The sequence below is a fragment of the Astatotilapia calliptera genome, chromosome 6 (assembly GCF_964374335.1).
Source record: "Astatotilapia calliptera chromosome 6, fAstCal68.1, whole genome shotgun sequence".
NCBI classification, from domain to species: domain Eukaryota; kingdom Metazoa; phylum Chordata; class Actinopteri; order Cichliformes; family Cichlidae; genus Astatotilapia; species Astatotilapia calliptera.
This window is the reverse complement of record NC_137427.1, coordinates 20,315,381-20,332,811: the sequence shown is the minus strand read 5'-3', so window position 1 is coordinate 20,332,811 and position 17,431 is coordinate 20,315,381. Positions and strand designations below refer to the sequence as shown.

The 17,431-nt window shown below is 41.1% G+C and overlaps 1 protein-coding gene and 1 non-coding gene across 6 annotated transcripts; one reads left to right on the top strand and one right to left on the bottom strand.

Annotated features, from left to right (window-relative positions):
- Window positions 1-535: 535 nt before the first annotated feature.
- fam114a1 (family with sequence similarity 114 member A1) lies at window positions 536-15,536 on the bottom strand. 5 transcript variants are annotated; one of them, XM_026170933.2, is made up of 13 exons: window positions 15,427-15,536; window positions 12,635-12,961; window positions 12,037-12,121; window positions 10,649-10,881; window positions 8,879-9,013; window positions 8,533-8,685; window positions 8,269-8,449; window positions 6,579-6,664; window positions 4,941-5,153; window positions 4,630-4,769; window positions 3,114-3,186; window positions 2,568-2,621; window positions 536-1,980 (listed from the first exon to the last, which is right to left on the bottom strand). In XM_026170933.2, exons 2-13 carry the CDS (start codon window positions 12,953-12,955, stop codon window positions 1,855-1,857), a joined length of 1,800 nt encoding a protein of 599 aa, XP_026026718.1. In that variant the 5' UTR covers window positions 12,956-12,961; window positions 15,427-15,536; the 3' UTR covers window positions 536-1,854. The 5 variants fall into 5 exon arrangements, with proteins under 5 accessions (XP_026026718.1, XP_080158571.1, XP_026026720.1 ...); XM_080302445.1 differs by having other exon boundaries at window positions 4,971-5,153; window positions 8,308-8,449; XM_026170935.2 differs by lacking the exon at window positions 15,427-15,536 and adding an exon at window positions 13,873-14,632.
- Window positions 15,537-15,959: 423 nt separating this feature from the next.
- Window positions 15,960-16,031, top strand: trnap-agg (transfer RNA proline (anticodon AGG)). The gene has a single exon. It is a non-coding gene; the product is annotated as a tRNA-Pro (tRNA).
- Window positions 16,032-17,431: the final 1,400 nt, after the last annotated feature.

Here is a 17,431-nt window from a genome sequence, read left to right as displayed (position 1 = left end):
ACATCTGTATTTGCAGCACATTTTCAGAATTATTAAACCCAATCGCTACTCTTTTACTTTTATGGCGTAAGAGGGAGACATGAAAAATATTTTAACTTATGGGTCATTCCACCTCATATCGCTCATCACATTTTTAGATCATTGTCTGCTCAACCACCTGTGTATTGCTTGAAAATCGAATGGTTTAAAACTTGGATGACTATAATCTAGCTGTGAAGTTTCAGCCTCGTGTATCAAATACTTTTTTGGACATGTTTTGTTTTTCTTTTCTGAGGCAATGTTTCAACATGAATATCTCAAAAATGTCCAAGATAAAAGCCTAAAACTTTCTCTGATCTTTCTTTCTCCGTAAGATAGAATCAGGGTCTGTAATTTGGAAACAATGCTTAAAAATGTCTGGGTGGATTGAGCAAACACAACAAGTTGCACACTAGAGACATTAGCTCATTATTTAATATGAAAGAACAAATTTCAGGAGCTTCCAGATGTAAGTCTTATTATAACGGAGAAAATTATCTTGTGAAGTATATGCATATTTGTTATTTTCAAGACCCACTGGATGAGTCTAATAATGATGTTTAATTTTGAAATATACAAAAATGCAACAAATACTGATTTTTTCTTGTACATACAAATAAATATTACAATGTTGTATCTTTAAATTTGAATGCAGACTGGAGCTGGTCGAGCAGATGGCCCACAATAATTTGAGATAAATTGACCCTTATACCAACAGTTTTGCAGAGTGAGGCAGTTTTAATGCATATTTATAACCAAAGAATCAGAAGTTACACTCCGTTTCAGCAAAGATTGCTGTGTGCGAGTTATACAATCCACATCTACCTATCGTGTTTCAATAACCTTTAAAGTGAGTGAACAATGAGTTAGCTCATTGTTTAGCAACAAACAGATGCACATGATGGAGTAATTCCGGCTAAAGAGCTCAATGTCCCCTTTAGGATTTAGCAAAAGCCAAAATCAGAGTTTAAAGAGTCAAAATTCACTAAATGAATGATAGTGTTTAAAAGGTGATACATAACACAAGTGTTCACTATTTACTTCCACAAAAAATGTCTCTAAAAGTTTGAATTAATAAACCCCCCCAAAACAGACAGTTTTTGTTTTACTGGGGTAATTAAATGTTTTATTGTTATTTTGTTGCTGTATTTCACACTGTTTGGTTTTGGTGCAGCCAAACTAGCCGATTCCCTTCAAAAGGCTGTGGTTTCACTTTTAGCGTAGAGAGTGGTATCGCTCATCTAATTCAGTCCAACAACAAGACGCAAACAGAAATTAATTAACCGACATCACATTAGTAATGTTCACAACAAAAGATGGAAATAAAATATAAGGTAGTGTTGTTTCATATAATTTAACACAGAAAACAAAATAAGTATGATATTACTATATATAATCACTGACGCTGGTATTTTATCTTAACCTGCAATTAAACAGTCAACACAACAGACACTCTACTAGTGTTAGTCTATGTTTTTTCCTGTTGTGCAAAGAAAGCTCAATGTACAATAATATAGAGTTTGATCAGTACAATCAGTAATATTCTGTTTTTTGGTTTTGAGGCGTGGACGTCATTTTGGTTTCTTAAAGCAAAACATCAACGGCAAAACAGGCAAAGTAACATTCAGAGACACAACGTGGCACAAACACACAAACAAAACGTATGCGAGCTACCACTACGTGTGTCAGTTAAGCTGGTATCTTCCTGATGATATTCTCTGTGTTCTGTTACTATTTGGCACTTAGTGTAGATTAAAGCACTTGTTCTGGTGACTCTATTCTCTATACTTTACTGTACAACAATAGACACACTGGCAGGCAGTTGCACAGGCAGTGTTAATGCTGAATCTGTGCTGCGGCCTCTGTGGCGGGTCGGCAGTGTTGGCTCTGGATGTGGGAGATCTGCAGGATGGGCAGCAGCAGCTGAAATGCATTCTGGATGTAGTTGGTGCTGTTGGAGCCCTGCGGATAGGAAATCATAAGTAGATGTAGCATAGTGCTGAACAATATATATGCATATATACATATATGTATATAATTGAGAGTTTCAAAGACTGATGGCTTGGGGACAGAAACTGTTCTCTTGCTATTCTGCTCCAACAGCTGTAAATCCTCTAGCTAGACACCTGTAGTGAGAATAATCCATGATGGGGATGGATGGAATATAACAATGCTACATGTGCACAGTTTGTGTGCACAGCTCTGGATGTTTCTGGTCATCCAGAAATTCCTCGAGGCATTAAACAGGTGCTTTGCTCACAAGAAAACAATGCCTCCTGGCATCGCTGTCACAGAGATATAACAATAAAAATGAGGAAAGATTTGTTTCTAGAGATGAAATTTGTAAAAAAAAAATGCATTCTGAAAAATGTTGAACAAGTCTTTAAACGCTGTGTGGATCTCGTCTGAGTGCCTCTTAAAACTCAGTTCCCATTGCATTAGTGATGATGATCCTGATCATTTATCTGTCACTCATCATGAGACTGCTACATCATTAATTTTATCCATTTTTATTTTTATTCACGATGTTCAAAGTAAAAAAATCTCACCTCTAGCAGCACACTCTCTACCAGTGGGTTCAGCTCTTCTGCTTTCCTCTGGCCCTAAAAAAGAGAGGCAGTGACACTCGTGAGATCAATAAAAGATGATGGAGTAGCAGAAAAACACAAGTACAAAGACAAAGATCAAAAATTATTTTACTACTGTCAGCAGAGCCTATGAAAAAACCCCCAAACAAACAAAAGAAACAGTGACTTGATCCAACAAACAAATACTCACACATCAGCTGTCTGATATATCTCCTGCTACATCTAAAAAGCTGTGCTGTCACTGAGTCACGTTGTTGTAGTGGGTGAAATGTTTTATTACAATGAATACGACCACTGTATTTATTATGAGTCAGCTCTACAGAGACTGCTCTGTTGGCATAAATACTCATTAGAGCACCCCGTGTGTATTCATACAACTTAAAATAGGCCCCAACTGAACTAAAGTTAAACCCCGATGGATACTTTTTGACAATAGCAAACATTATTAGAATAGTCACAATCATCCCTAATGTTCACACACCCACATGCACACACACTCTCACCTACCCCAACATCGAGCAGCGTATCAGAGAACTTCTTGGCCAAACACTCCACCTCCTTACACATGGCACATGTCAACCTGCAATAAGAAGAGTGGATTTGAGCATGCATCACTCCTTGGAGTAGTGATACTATCTCTTCCTTGACCTCTCTCTACCTCACAGATACACACACACAGACATGCAGACACACATTATGTGCAAATGGATTATTTCTTCACATTTAGTTTTTGCTAGCTCTTTAATTGTAGACCTAATGCCATACACACCTAACTGTTCTTATTTTAGTGCCCCTCAATCCCCTTTTCTCTCTGTCCTCCTCTCTCCTTGGTACCAGGGGGATTCACCCAAATGATCCTGGTAAAACAGATCCTTATCAAAGCCTTCCCCAAGCTGCAGTATCTGCCCTAGCACAGGGCCGAAAAAAAGGAAAATCAGACCCTCTAACTGGACCGACTTTATCTTTGATAACAGCACGTTTTTCATAAGCTTATGCACACGTGAACTGTGCAACATTTATTTTGATCATTTTTGACCAACATCTTGTGTTGATGATGAGCATGTTGGATTGTTACGGCAAGTTATCTCCAGCACATCCCAGTGGGGTTAATGTCTGGAGTCTGTTGCGTCTAATCCACGTGAAAATGACGTCTCCTATTCCCTGAACTCCCTGAACCACTCTTTTACAATTTGAGCCTGATGAATCCAACCCAACCACATTGGAAGAAAACATTTACTAAAGGAAAAACCTGGTCATTCAGTATTTTCAGGTAGTAAGCTGACCTCAATTTCTGAACCAATCCCAGATCGTAACACTGCCCCCACAGGCTTGTACAGCAGAAACCTGACACGATGAATGCATCACTTCACCCGCCTCTCTTCTTGCCCTGATGCACCCATCACTCTGGAACAGAGTAAATCTGAACTCATTAGACCACATGACCCTTTTTTCATTTACTCCAATCTTTATGCTCCCGAATATACTGAAGCCCTTTTCCTGATTAGCCTCACTGATAAGTGGCTTTCTTAAGGCTACACAGCTGTTTAGTCCCAATCACTTGAGCTGTTCTCGCACTGTGTGTGTGGAAAGGCTCTTACATGTTGATTTTTTATCATTTCATTCCAATTTTAGCAGTTCCAACAATCTCCTTAGTTGTTTTCTTTGCTTGACACAGTCCAATAATTTCAGTGAAACGCAGTAACAGCTGACACGGTTGTCTAAGAAATGATAAGCTCTTATGTATTTGCCTAGTTAAATCCAGGTGGTGACTTGTCTTTTGGCCAGGCAGTGTATGCGACTGTTTCAGTCTTCTTTGCTTGTGAACCTAACCTCAACAATCACAAATGCCAAATCCCAAACATTTCCATTATTTCCCTTAGCAAAGACATAACAACAGCTTATATTTATCTCCTGGAGGCTTACCCTAACCCGTACCATAACCTTGAACCTGTCAAGGGGATACCCACAGAAGGAAGTTCCCACAATGTAAGTGTGTAATACAAGTACACATTCACACACATACCTGGTGAGGACGTGTGCCTGGTCTCTGGCTGGTTTCTCTTGCTCCTGGCCGTGGAGGATGAGCTCCGCCACCTTGTGGAGCTGCTCGATGCTGCGAGCCGTCACTTCTGCCAGACTGCTGACCGATGACAGGTAGATGGCCTGATGAGAGGAAGGTGAGTGTATACACACACACACACACACACACACACACACACACACACACACACAGAATAAGTGATTCAAATCAAATAAGGCAGTGACAGCAGGAAGAAAAGGTGACGGAATTTAAACTTGAAAGCAGAAGTCATAACAGTGCAGATGAGACGTCACCTCTACAGATATGGGGTCGCTCTCCTTTGCCTCTTCTCCTCCCTTCATCTCCTCCTCCTCGCCCTTCTTCTCCCCCAGCTCTTCTCCGTCTTTCTTCTTCTCTTCCTTTTTGTTCTCCTCTCCTCCTGGCTGGTCCTGCGTTTCCCTGCCAACTGTCTCTGTAGTGACAGGTTGTTCCACCTTGCTCACCCAATCATGGGCCCTTATTCGAGCCTGGAGATGCATAATTACCACTCATCAGGTCTGCATGAAGACACATTCCCACCCTGATCCTGATGTATGCTAATTAGATGCATATACATGGATATATGCTAATATTGGTTTTTATATATGTGAATGTGATTACGCAGGATGGCTTTAGGGGCTGATAACTTTTAAATTAGCTTTGCAGCAGGATGCAGAGTTACTATGTTGAGTGTAGATACAAAGATGTGTATTTTTGTAGCTTTGTGGACCGTTTTCTCAGAGCAAATAGGAAGAATGATTGGTGGTTGTTAGAATATTCCTGGTACTAAACTACACTATGGAATTTGAAATGCATGATTTCAACACAATTTCATAATAAAACGAGGTATAAACTAATACTCATAACACAGCTTTATAGAAGAAAAATCAAAGATTTTCTTTCCAAATCAGAATCATATCACTATGTGAAGGAAACTATCTGTGCATTACACCTACAGGAGTGTTTATGACACCCCAGAAAAAAGACAACAACCCTTCTCCATCAAACTTTAGAGCAGGCACGATTCGGTCAGGCAGGTGGTGTTCATGTGGCACTCGCCAAAGCCAGATTGATGATGTATTGCTTGCGTGCTGCTTCTCAGCCACAGAAACCCGAGTCATGAAGCACCGGGCGCAGTTTTTGTGCTGATGTCGAAACCCTGCAGTTACTCAGTCAGCAGAGCACTATGTGCCTCAGCACTCGGCAATCCTGTGCTGTAACGTTACGTGACTTGCGGTGATTCCTAAATGCTTCTGCTTTGCAGTAATACCACTTACAGTTGACTTGTTGCAACAGCTGAATCAGAGTTGCAACACTGGCATTTCTCTATCACAGTGCCACCTTCAAATTCACAAATGTTTGTAAAGGCAGGCTGCCTTTATATACCTGTGGCCACGAGACTGAAAACACCTGGATTCATAAATGATGTGGCTCAATACCTTTGTCCATATAATGCAGAATGATATGACATTCAGAGCACAGACAGTATACTGGCTACTTCCTAGACTTCTGTACAATCAGACCTCTTTTTGAAACCAGAGGAGTCGCCTCCTTCTGGACATTAGAGGAAATACAGGTTTTAGGCAATTCAACACCAGCTTCGCTTTTCAGCCACACAACTAAGGTCTGTATTTTATACACAGTCTGTGATTTAAAGGCTCGTCACAGACAATGTACCAGAAGGCAAAAAGGCGCTTCACCCACTGATGGTGCTGATGTAAAGTAGTAAGTGTCAGTAACTTAACAACCGGTGTTGCCAATAAAAAAATATAAAAGATTGTATTTATTATTAAACTGTACAATTTACAGAAAAGACAGTTAATTTAAAATTGATAGCAAAATGCAGGATGGATGGATGGATGGATGGATGGATGGATGGATGAAAACTACTGGCATCTGTGTGAGTGAGTCACCTTGTTGAGTTTGTCCGGCGTGGCGGCAACATGAAGTTCAAAGAGCAGCTCGGTGAGAACACTCACAAACTCCTCGCCATCAGCAGCTGATAAAAATGCACAAAAGGCATGCACCACCTCGTGTCAGTTTACTTAAATACACAAAGCACGTGTTAAAGTGTGATGCTACACGCATTTACACCACATGTCAGGAATCAGTCGATTTACTCCATGCTGAGATCACGAAGCGTATATTGTTGTTGTCATGCCAACGTAATTCAAACTCCTGTGTATAAATTACAGCTGGAATTGTAAAACATGCAGATTCGGCGACTGGATCTTATGGATTGTTTCTGTTGGCTTTTCTTGAGTCTGCAAATGTGTCGGTGGCCCCTGAACACCAAACGCCGGATCAGGCATCCTGTTCAACCCTCCGAGCAAAAGGGCGCCTGCCTGCTTTGAGCTGTGCACCTCCATGACATCCCCTGAAGGTGCCCCTCACAAACCCTTTAAAATGTAAAGTGGTGAGATGTGACGAGACCAAAACTTGGCATCACACTGACACAGTTTCACTCCAGTAGAACATTTTCTACTTCTTTAGCAGATTAGGAACAGTCACCGTCATCGCTGATTCCCGTAAGGATCTAAGGTTTTCAGGGCTTTTAGGAAGAGGAAATATAATTTGGGTAAGTTCTAGGATGCAGAGCATATAAGATTATTTGACATGAAGCAGATGTTTAAGTGAAAATTTGGATTCTTGAACTCTAATTACGACATAATATAACAGATTGATGTGACTTGTCAGAGTCATAAGAGAGTGAATAAAACAAAAATGTCAGGTCAGATAATAAGACGTTTGGGATCAAAAGGGTGGCTGATCATAACCCTAGGTAGACCTACTTGTCAGGTTAGGTTACCTGTACCAGTGACCAGTGACGATACTAATGCAATATTATTAGAGGCTGAACTGGGTCAGAACAAGAGAGTTCAGGCAAAGGAATGCTATTTTTTAGTTTATGAGGAAAAGGTCCAGATTTTCTTAATTTTTTTTTTTTTTCGTGGAGTTTAGATGACCTCCATATAAACAAAGAAAAGAACATATTTTTGTGTGCTGACAGAGCCTGACTCAAGGATGACAACGCAGTTAATCTGGTCACGTTTTCACTGAAGCCATGCAGTGTCTTTCATCTCGTTATAAGATGCTAAAAGATCATCCTGTATCAGTAACAGGAGAAGGAGGGGTACTCAGGCCATTTTCCATAAGTTTGTTGCCTCATAAGAAACAAAGGAAAAGTCATTGCCTCACTTTTTTCCTGCAATGTTGCTGAAACTGGAGAAGGCTGTGTAAACGGCTTTAAACAGCAACCAAATACCACAGGATTAGTCTTTGTGTCTGAAATTGATGGAGCACGCTTTTAAAAAGCACTCTTTGAATCTGCACAAACTAACTTTCTGCACAACTGCACAAACTTTGAAAAGATTAAAACTAAAATAAGTGAGCTAAAGCTCCCTGAGGAACAACAGCAGGCTGCCCACAGCCAGCATCAGAGATAAGCGCAGTCATGAGTGTGTTCAACAACAAACCCTGTTTTTAACAGTTTGGGTTATCATTTCCCATCCAGGTGCCTGTCAAAGGCCACCTGATCCTGGGTCAGCGCTAAGGGACCACCTCCACCTACAGCAGGTCTAGCAGTCGATCTGGGTCACTCACATAAGGGGGTAGAACAGTGTAATTGGGAACTAAGATCACCGTTATCCTTCGTCTGTCCTCCTCCTTCTGTCTCCACATCCTCCTCTTCCTCTTGCTTGATGAAAATCTCCTTGATGTAAATCAGCTCCTTCTTCACCTCCTCCTGCTCCTCTTCGGTCAGGGAGGAGAGGAAGGCTTGAACCTAAAATCACAGCTGCAGGTAAACTGCTTGAAACAGGCAGTGTTTCTGAAGCGCTTTCTGTATTCCCGACACTCGCGCCTTACCTTTGCTTCACTCTCATTGGACAGAATCTCCAGGGCCTCCAGGTGTGACAAGCCCTGGTAGTCATCAAAAAGAATACCGTAGTGAGCTGTGGGAGCACTGATAGGCTGGTTACTCAGACGGGCCCGCTCCTTCTCCTTGGCTTCCTTCAACATCTGAAAAAAGGAAAAAAAAAAAAAAATCAGAAAAAACAGAGCCACCAATTTAAAGCAATTACACCTACACACAAACACACACACACACACACACACACACACACACACACACACACACACACACACACACGACACACCAGTTTCAGATTCATTTCTTATCTGACAAGATGAGATGAGATGGTCAGTTGCATGCCTGACTAAGTGACGCGGTCTTTTGCATCAGAGTTTTGGTCTTTTTAAAACCCGGGTCACTCTCTGCAAGAACAGTCATGGTCTTCTTTCCAATGAACTCCAAGGCATCCAAGCCTCCACTGATCACTGACTTACCCTGAGAGACACAGAGAGACAGATGCAGAGCGAGGAAGGGTGGGAGGGGAAAGGCAGTTCAGCAAACTACAGTAGCCTGTTAAAGAAAACAATAAAAAAACAAAAACAAAATAGGATTGACCAACAAAATTGTAAATTTAGATTGCACACTTTTATAAAATGTTGTAATTTAAATAATATCATACTGAAAGTTTGCATACTGAAAACTAAATGAATTCAGTTAAAAAAATATGAGCTTGCTCTTGGTTTATTGAGGTCCATGAGCGCCAAAATGAATGAAATAAATACATTGTTAACTAATTAAATGTGTCATTAATCAATTAACCCTTTAAATCTCAGTCAGTTCAGTCAGGAACAAAGAGGGAAAAAATAAAGTGAATGTTTTTGCAAAATATTTAAGTAGGATTGTAATTTTAAAACTGCAGCCTTCTGCCAAAAATCAAGAGATCATTGCTTACAATCCATAACAGCTCACAACTGCTTCCAGTCTGATTTTCAAAGCACAGATGATGTCTTTAACTTTAACTGCGCTCCTTCACACAGCAGGAAATCGAGAGGCAGAGCATGTGTTAATGAGAAATATTTCAGCTTACTAAAACTGTGAATTAGGAGGTACTTAATATGTAACACAAATAAATAAATCGTTGACAGCACTGAAGGGGCTCGACTTTTCTATCGACCATGGCTTGCCATCGAACACAGATTGAGGAATGCCGCAGGGAAGGAGAGGAGAGGAGCTGGCAGCGACGTCCAGAGGAGGATCAGTAAATCAAGGACTGTCTTCTGCAGCGTGGACGCTGTCTGAAGTCATCACAGTCAAGCACTCTCACCAATCTGAGGCTATAATAGAGCTGTGCTGTGTCTGCTGTAACTCTATAGGCTAAATTAGTTAAAGGGTTAACTAATTAAATAGGTTAAGCTCTGTAGAGTTCATTCTTTTTAAAATCTCACTTATATTTTGAGACATCTTATTAAACAGTTTATTTTGGATTAACCTGATTTTGTAGATTAAATAAGCCCCACTTTCAGAGTACTTACTTCTATTTGCATCTACTTGTCTGCTAATACTGTAGCATTCAGGGTTAATAGGGAAGCTTTTCAATTATGTTTGCAGTTCAGCAGCAGTTTTATATGCTTATACGTTAGGAGCAAAACTGTGACACCACTAGTGCATTATACTGATCACTGACTTATCCTGAGAGAGACAGAGAGAACCTGAAATCTAAATATTTAAAAATTTTGCCAGGAGGAAGGAGAATGACTGAGGGCGACCATAAAAAACTCTCACTAAGTCTAAAATTCTCAGGAGACTGCTGTGGATCTGATTAAACTGAACGACCTCCAAACATTCGGTAATGCACATCTTCAGAAACAAGTACAACTCCATCACACAGACAGCTCTGCTGTGGACACCAAAGTGCAAAAGAGAGCGCCCTAAGACCACACGGCAGCAGACTGTCGAGGCGGCATTATGGGCACTAAGAAAACGAGACGACTCTTCATATCTGAGTACATGACTGCCTGGTGAAATGTATGATTTAATCGCCACTAACACTCTTTCATGACATGGTTTGGAAGCTTCATCAGATGGATACCTTTTGTGTGTCTCTCTGTGCGTGTATGTGTGTTCACTCACAGTGTTTTGTACGGCATGTGTGATTGTAGAGAAAACGCCCCTGCTAGAAGCTGTGGCTGCAGTAGGAGAAGACGACTCCCCGGAGTTGGACAGGTCAATCTCTCTGCTTTCGATTCCTCCTTCTGTCTTCTCCTCCACTCCCTCCTCCTCTTCCTGTGCCTCCTCTCCAACTGAGGTTCTGTGGAGACGAAGTGCCTCTCCTGCCTTCACCTTTACTGAGGTCAGGCTTTGACCTGCACACAGAAAGCAGCAAATTAAAGACTCACATACATGAGGAGAAGTAGACATTGATGGTCTATTTCTCCTGCTTGCCAGCGACATTTCTCATTACATATATAAAAACACATGGTCCTATAATAATCCTGGCTGAAATCTATGAGCCAATTTTGAAACCGCAAGAATGATGGCAGAAGTAAGACAAGCGATAAAATGTTTCTTCACTTGCTTATGGAAGGACTCTGTGCTTGTCTGTTACTATCACCTTGCTATCAGGTCCCTGCTACTGCAGAAATACCGTACCAGCGATTTCTGAATCGCTACACATGAGCAAATACACATATAGATATTGTTAAAGTGTTTATGTGATGACAGTGTGTATTTTCAAATTGTGCATCTTGGAAAACATTGCTGCACCACAAATCGTGTACAGATTTGGGTGCAACAATGTTTGGGTCCTTTCATAGTTATGGTGTATTTGACATTCCTGTGTTGGTGTTTGTGCATCGTCATTTGTGCAACTGACCAGTCATGTTGCTGTGATGTCACAGCTGTGCAATGGAGGGGAAAAAGAAAACAAATAGCTCTGTTTTTATAAAACACCCTCCTGGAATAAATAGTAAGCACTGCAAGTGCTTTCTTTATTAATTTATACTATATAATAAATTTACTATGGAGTTAGGTTTTTGTTAGCCAAATTTAACTCATGTTAGTTCGCTAGTAATAGCTTTCAATAGCATTAGCTACCTTCTCAGTTAATGCTAACTGTATGCTCACACAACATCACTGGTCAGTTTCAATGTTGACCCTGAACCAAAATTATTATGGTGACGCAAGAACAACATCAACATGGGGATATCAGATTGTGCCACAGTTATGCACAACTGGCCAATCACAGGGTGAAATGTAATTCAGTTCAATTCTATTCTATTCATACAGCACCAAATCACAAGGCCACAATGTGCTTAATATTGTAAGATAAAGACCCAACAATAATACGGAGAAACAATCAGATGACCCTATGGGCAAGCACTTTGGCGACAGTGGAAAGGAAAAGCTCCCCTTTAACAGGACGAAACCTCTGGCAGAACCAGCTCAGGGAGGGACTGGTGGTGAGTGAAATGGGTGTAAATGTGAAGAAAAGAATTGGATGAGAAAAACCTGGGACATACCCACTGTGGAGGTGGCAGTGGTCAGAAGAGATTTTCCCCATGAACTCCAAGCTCCCCAACCTTTTTCTTTGTCCAGGAGGGACTTCTGTGCGCAAATATCCATCATAGGAAAGGAATAAAACTGTTAACCGTTTGGTCTATAATATGTGTGAAAGTACAAAACAAATGACAATCACAAATCTCTAAATACATATCATAATTGCTTGTTTATTATTAAATATTTCAAAATGTCAATATGAAGCTGTATTATACATAGAAAGGCTGGATCTTAGCTTTAAGGAAATGCATGTATCATGAAAACAGAAACTAGCAGTTTTCATCAATCAAATTAACTAACAAGAAGTTAATAGGCTTTGGCTTTGTCAAGCTAAAAGACAGTGTAACACCTTCAGTGTCACTTATTTAAAGATTTCAGTGATTATATGTACATATTTGAGCCTGTATATACAATTTCCTGAATAAAAATCCTAAATATATTCAAAATTCTTGTTTCTTTGAAGTTATTTTATAACTGTGTGCAAGTGTATCTATGAGACATTTTCCTCTCAGTGCTTTGTGTCAAGGAAACATAAATCAAACTTCAGCTTGTGAAACAAACCTCCACATCTTCCTCTGCAGCCTCTGTGTCTGGCTCCAGGCTCACTGGTTGGTCACATTCAGTCATCTGACTCTCTGCAGGAGACTCTGGTTGGTCAGCCTGACCCTCTAATGTCTCAGAGGTGGTGGTGTTCTCTGTGGTCGACTGCTCTTTGGACTGATCAAAACTCTCAGGGGAGAAAAGAGGCTGCAGTGGATCTGCTGGGGGTGTACCGGCTGCTGGTACATCCTGACCGAGGCTGGGAACAGGGTCGGGGGGCTGAACAGGTGGAGGGGTGGGGTCTGTGGAGGGGTCAGCATCAGAGGAGGCAGCCTGAGACATGATGATCTGCAAAAAGTTGGATTTTTAGTGGAAAACTGCTCATCTGTGTCTTTCGTATAAATGCACTTTCCCTAAAACAAAAACACTGTTTATACAAATCTAAGCATAAAGTGGAAACACTCAGTTCTTACATGTTTTATCATGTGTGAAACTCTTGAGGCCTGGCACATTCACACAGCGTTTAATTATTAGTGTGAATTAGACTTTTCATTGGGATTAACTTTAGTGACACTAAACAATGTTCCTCAAATTATGAAGTACTAAGAGTACCAACTGTGTAAACTGTTCCGTGCCAAAGAGGATTGAGGAAAAAGTCAATCAAGCTGTGTCTGTATCCCACACATACGTCATAAGAGGTGTGATTGGGCTAAAAACATCTGGCTTTAAGGACTGGGAGCTTTTTTCTGCAGCTCACTGTACTTGCAATTGAACATGTTGTAAGGGACTTTTGTTGATAATATATAATGTATTAAATAACAATTAAAAAACTGGGGTATATAGAGACTCCTGGACCATTTAAAGCAGGGGTGTCAAACATAAAGCCCGGGGTCCACAATTGGCCCGGTGAAGTCTCGAATCCGGTCCCCTGGACAGCTTTAGAAAGGGACGCATAGATTTTGAACTTTTGACTGTATTTTCATAAGTTTCACAGATTTTCCTATTGATAAAGACCAACCACCTTCATTGCTGCAATTTCTCTGGTCCCAGCCACTTAAGATCAAAATGGGCTTTATGTGGCCCATGTAAAAGGAGTTTCACATTCCTGGTTTAAAGTGATGTAGAATAAGTATTTTTTTTTTTAAATATATAAATAAAAAGTGAAAATCATAAAAAATGACAACTTGGATTTCTACCCCATCCATCCCTCTCAGTCACATGCAGCAGTCCCTGAAGACACACCCAGACCCCCTTCTTACCGGTCACCTGCTCCTTACCCAGCTCAGCCCAGGCCAGGTGAGAGATGTAATCTCAGGAATGCCTGTCTTGGGTCTGCACTGGTGCCTCAGATTTGGCTTGGGAATTAGTGATTGACACCATTATTTAACACACACCATTTTCAGTGCATGGGAGATCCACGTTTAGCCACTGTGGCATCAACAACCAAAGGGACTCCACTTGAGTGGGTATCTCTTTTATCTCACCCTGGTTTTTACTTAAGGTGCAGTACCATTTATTCTTATTTTTGTTTTCTTTTTAGCCCTTTATTATTTATTTAACTTATTTATTTCCATATCTTAAAGTTGCAGTTTGTCTTTGTATTTTCTCTTTGAAGCATTCTAGGGTGCAGGTGTGCATTAAATAATCTGTAAATAAAGAGTCGAGTTTCTATCTTATTCTAAACTGTTGCAGCAACGAACAATTATCCCGATTCTCTAATAAACACGATGGATACTATTTATTTTATTTGGCCTGGAATTAGAGACATTTTCTCGCTATGCTCTCCTTTTTTTCCTCTTCTCGTTCCCTTCAACCTCCCACCATATGGTAGCAGATAGCTGTCCCTCAATGAAGCTAGATTTGTTGGTCGCTTCCTATTAAAAAAGAGTTTTTCCTTCCCGCCATTGCCAAGTGTCGTAAATAAGTGAGTGAGGTTTTAAATGTGATTTTTTTTTTTTCATTAAAGCTGCAGTAGAAAGTGCCGTGAGGGGAATTGTTGCTGTGAACAACTAAATAAAACTGGACTCAACTGAAAGAATTTTGACAACACAGAATTTTATATGTGCTATAATTAAAGCGACAGTACTGCTGGTCATTTCATGTCCGATGTTGCCATCTTGTGTTCAGTTGCTGTACTCAGATGCATATGACTATCACTCAGTGATTTTATTACTGTTAAAAGGAGTTTTCTGCCAGAAAAAGGTCCTTGTGCAGAACGTTTTTTGTTTTTTTTTGTTTTTTAAATCAGAAGAGCTGGTGTGGTTAAAAATAATAATTAATATATATATATAAAACTTCACAAAATAGAAAAATGTGTTTTCACCCACACACAAAAAAAATGCTTTAAACAGATACTGGAAACCACGGTCTCATAATTCTCATTTTGCATTTTGAGCAGTAACAATAATCTTGCACTTTTGACATAAATTATATAAACATCTTTTCCTCTGACTCATATAGAGCGTGACAGCGTGACAAATAATAATTCCCTAATGCTAACACCTAAGTAAGGATGTATTAAAGACTGCCCTGCCTTTTTAGTGCGATTTATAGCATTAATGCAACGTGACAGCATAGGCAACGCTGTATAAGAGACAGGCAACAAAGAGCACTGTTATGCTCTACTTTCACGCTAACATGAATGGATGTTTCTCACTTCCTAAACACATACAAACACACAAAAACAAAGCGATGCAGCAAATTTATGAAAGACTAATCTCAAGTTGAACTGCAGTTCTTCGCTTGTATAGTCAAAGGAAAATTATAAAGCTGGGAGACAGTTTTGTTTTTATGAAAGTGACAGTGCAGCTCACCCGTTTGGTGCCAGCCAGCGGCTCTTCCGCCCCGCCACGTCGGCAGGACGGTGGTCTGTGACTGCGCCAAAGAGTAACAGCTGACAAGAGAGTTCTCTGCCTCGGGAGCGGCTCTGATGAGCTAAGCTAACACAACTTCACAGACGGGCAAAAAACTACAGCGCACACAAAAACAAACTGTACGTGTGTGTGTGTGTTTTCCTCCAATAATTAGAAAACGGCACCACAGTTTCAATATAGCATTCTGTTTCAGAATGCGACCGCTGAATAAGTTAGGCCAGTCATAAAATAAACGACGCCAGTCAAAATAGCAGCGAAGTTGCATCTATGTAGGAGTGAATCATTTCAGTTCTTCTGGCTCTTTAGAGGAGCAACACCTCTATTCTGAAGCTCGGTGAAACGAGAGTCCGCACAACAGCTGCTGTTACACGCAAAACCCCACAAAAACAAATAAAACAAAACAGACTAAAATGAGTACAACTAGTGATGACGAGTACGATTTATATACATATTAATCTGCTTGCTTGCTCAGCGGCTCGTTGGTCTAGGGGTATGATTCTCGCTTAGGGTGCGAGAGGTCCCGGGTTCAAATCCCGGACGAGCCCTCGCTTTTTCTTACGTTTATATCATCTCTAATATGCACAACACAGAAAATCCAAAGTAAAGGGCTATTGCACGTAATGAGTATGCAGCTGTATTTTTTTTGTCCCTCAATGTTGCATTCTTATAGTAGTAACAGTATTGCTGCAAGGCAGTGTAACATTTTAACATTTCTAACTTTGAAATAAACTACTGGGGGTGTAATAAATCACAGGTTTGGTATTTAGTAAACAAAGAACAAATATGTTTTATTTGAATTCAACTACTCCACCTCTCTCACTAAGAAAATCTAGTGACATTAAAAGTCATGTTACAGTCTTTTAACACTCTTGTGTTCTCCTTATCCCAAAAATAATAATCACTAAGCTGATGATAACCATTATTTCACTGCTGTTCTGTCTGGTTATCATCAGTAGGGATCAAGCATTCATAAACTGGCACACCTCTTTTGATCCACACCTGACAACTGTAACAACTGTAAGTGCTGTCACTTCATTTTCTTTGTGGGAGTTCCCTGAACAGAGAGATTAAATTGCACTTGACTGTAAAAACGTCCTTTCATGCTTTCTTCAGGTGCAAGGGGTGAGTGCTAGACTAAACATGCTGTGCAGTCACACATAAAGAATCCAAAAAGCTTAGAGTGAAGTCTCTGAAAATGGATGTTTTTATTTAAAAAAATGAAATCTGCTCAAATCTCTAATGCTCCATAACTACTTCATGATCCATCCATCCATCCATCTTCATCCGCTTTGTCCGGGGCCGGGTCGCGGGGGCAGCAGCCTAAGCAAAGAGGCCCAGACCTCCCTCTCCCCAGCCACCTCCTCCAGCTTATCCGGGGGAATACCAAGGCGTTCCCAGGCCAGCCGAGAGATATAATCTCTCCAGCGTGTCCTGGGTCTGCCCCGGGGCCTCCTCCTCCTGGAACACCTCACCCAGGAGGCGCCCAGGGGGCATCCTTGTCAGATGCCCGAACCACCTCAGCTGGCTCCTTTCGATGTGGAGCAGCAGCTGCTCTACTCTGAGCCCCTCCCGGATGGCCGAACTTCTCACCCTATCTCTAAGGGAGAGGCCAGCCACCCTTCGGAGGAAGCTCATTTCTGCCGCTTGTATCCACGATCTCGTTCTTTCGGTCACTACCCACAGCTCGTGGCCATAGGTGAGGGTAGGGACGTAGATCGACCGGTAAATTGAGAGCTTCGCTTTTACACTCAGCTCCCTCTTCACCACGACGGACCGGTGCAGCGTCCGCATTACTGCAGCTGCAGCCCCAATCCGTCTGTCGATCTCCGGCTCCCTTCTCCCATCACTCGCGAACAAGACCCCGAGATACTTGAACTCCTCCACTTGGGGCAGGAACTCATCCCCGACCCGGAGTGGGCACTCCACCCTTTTCCGGCTGAGAACC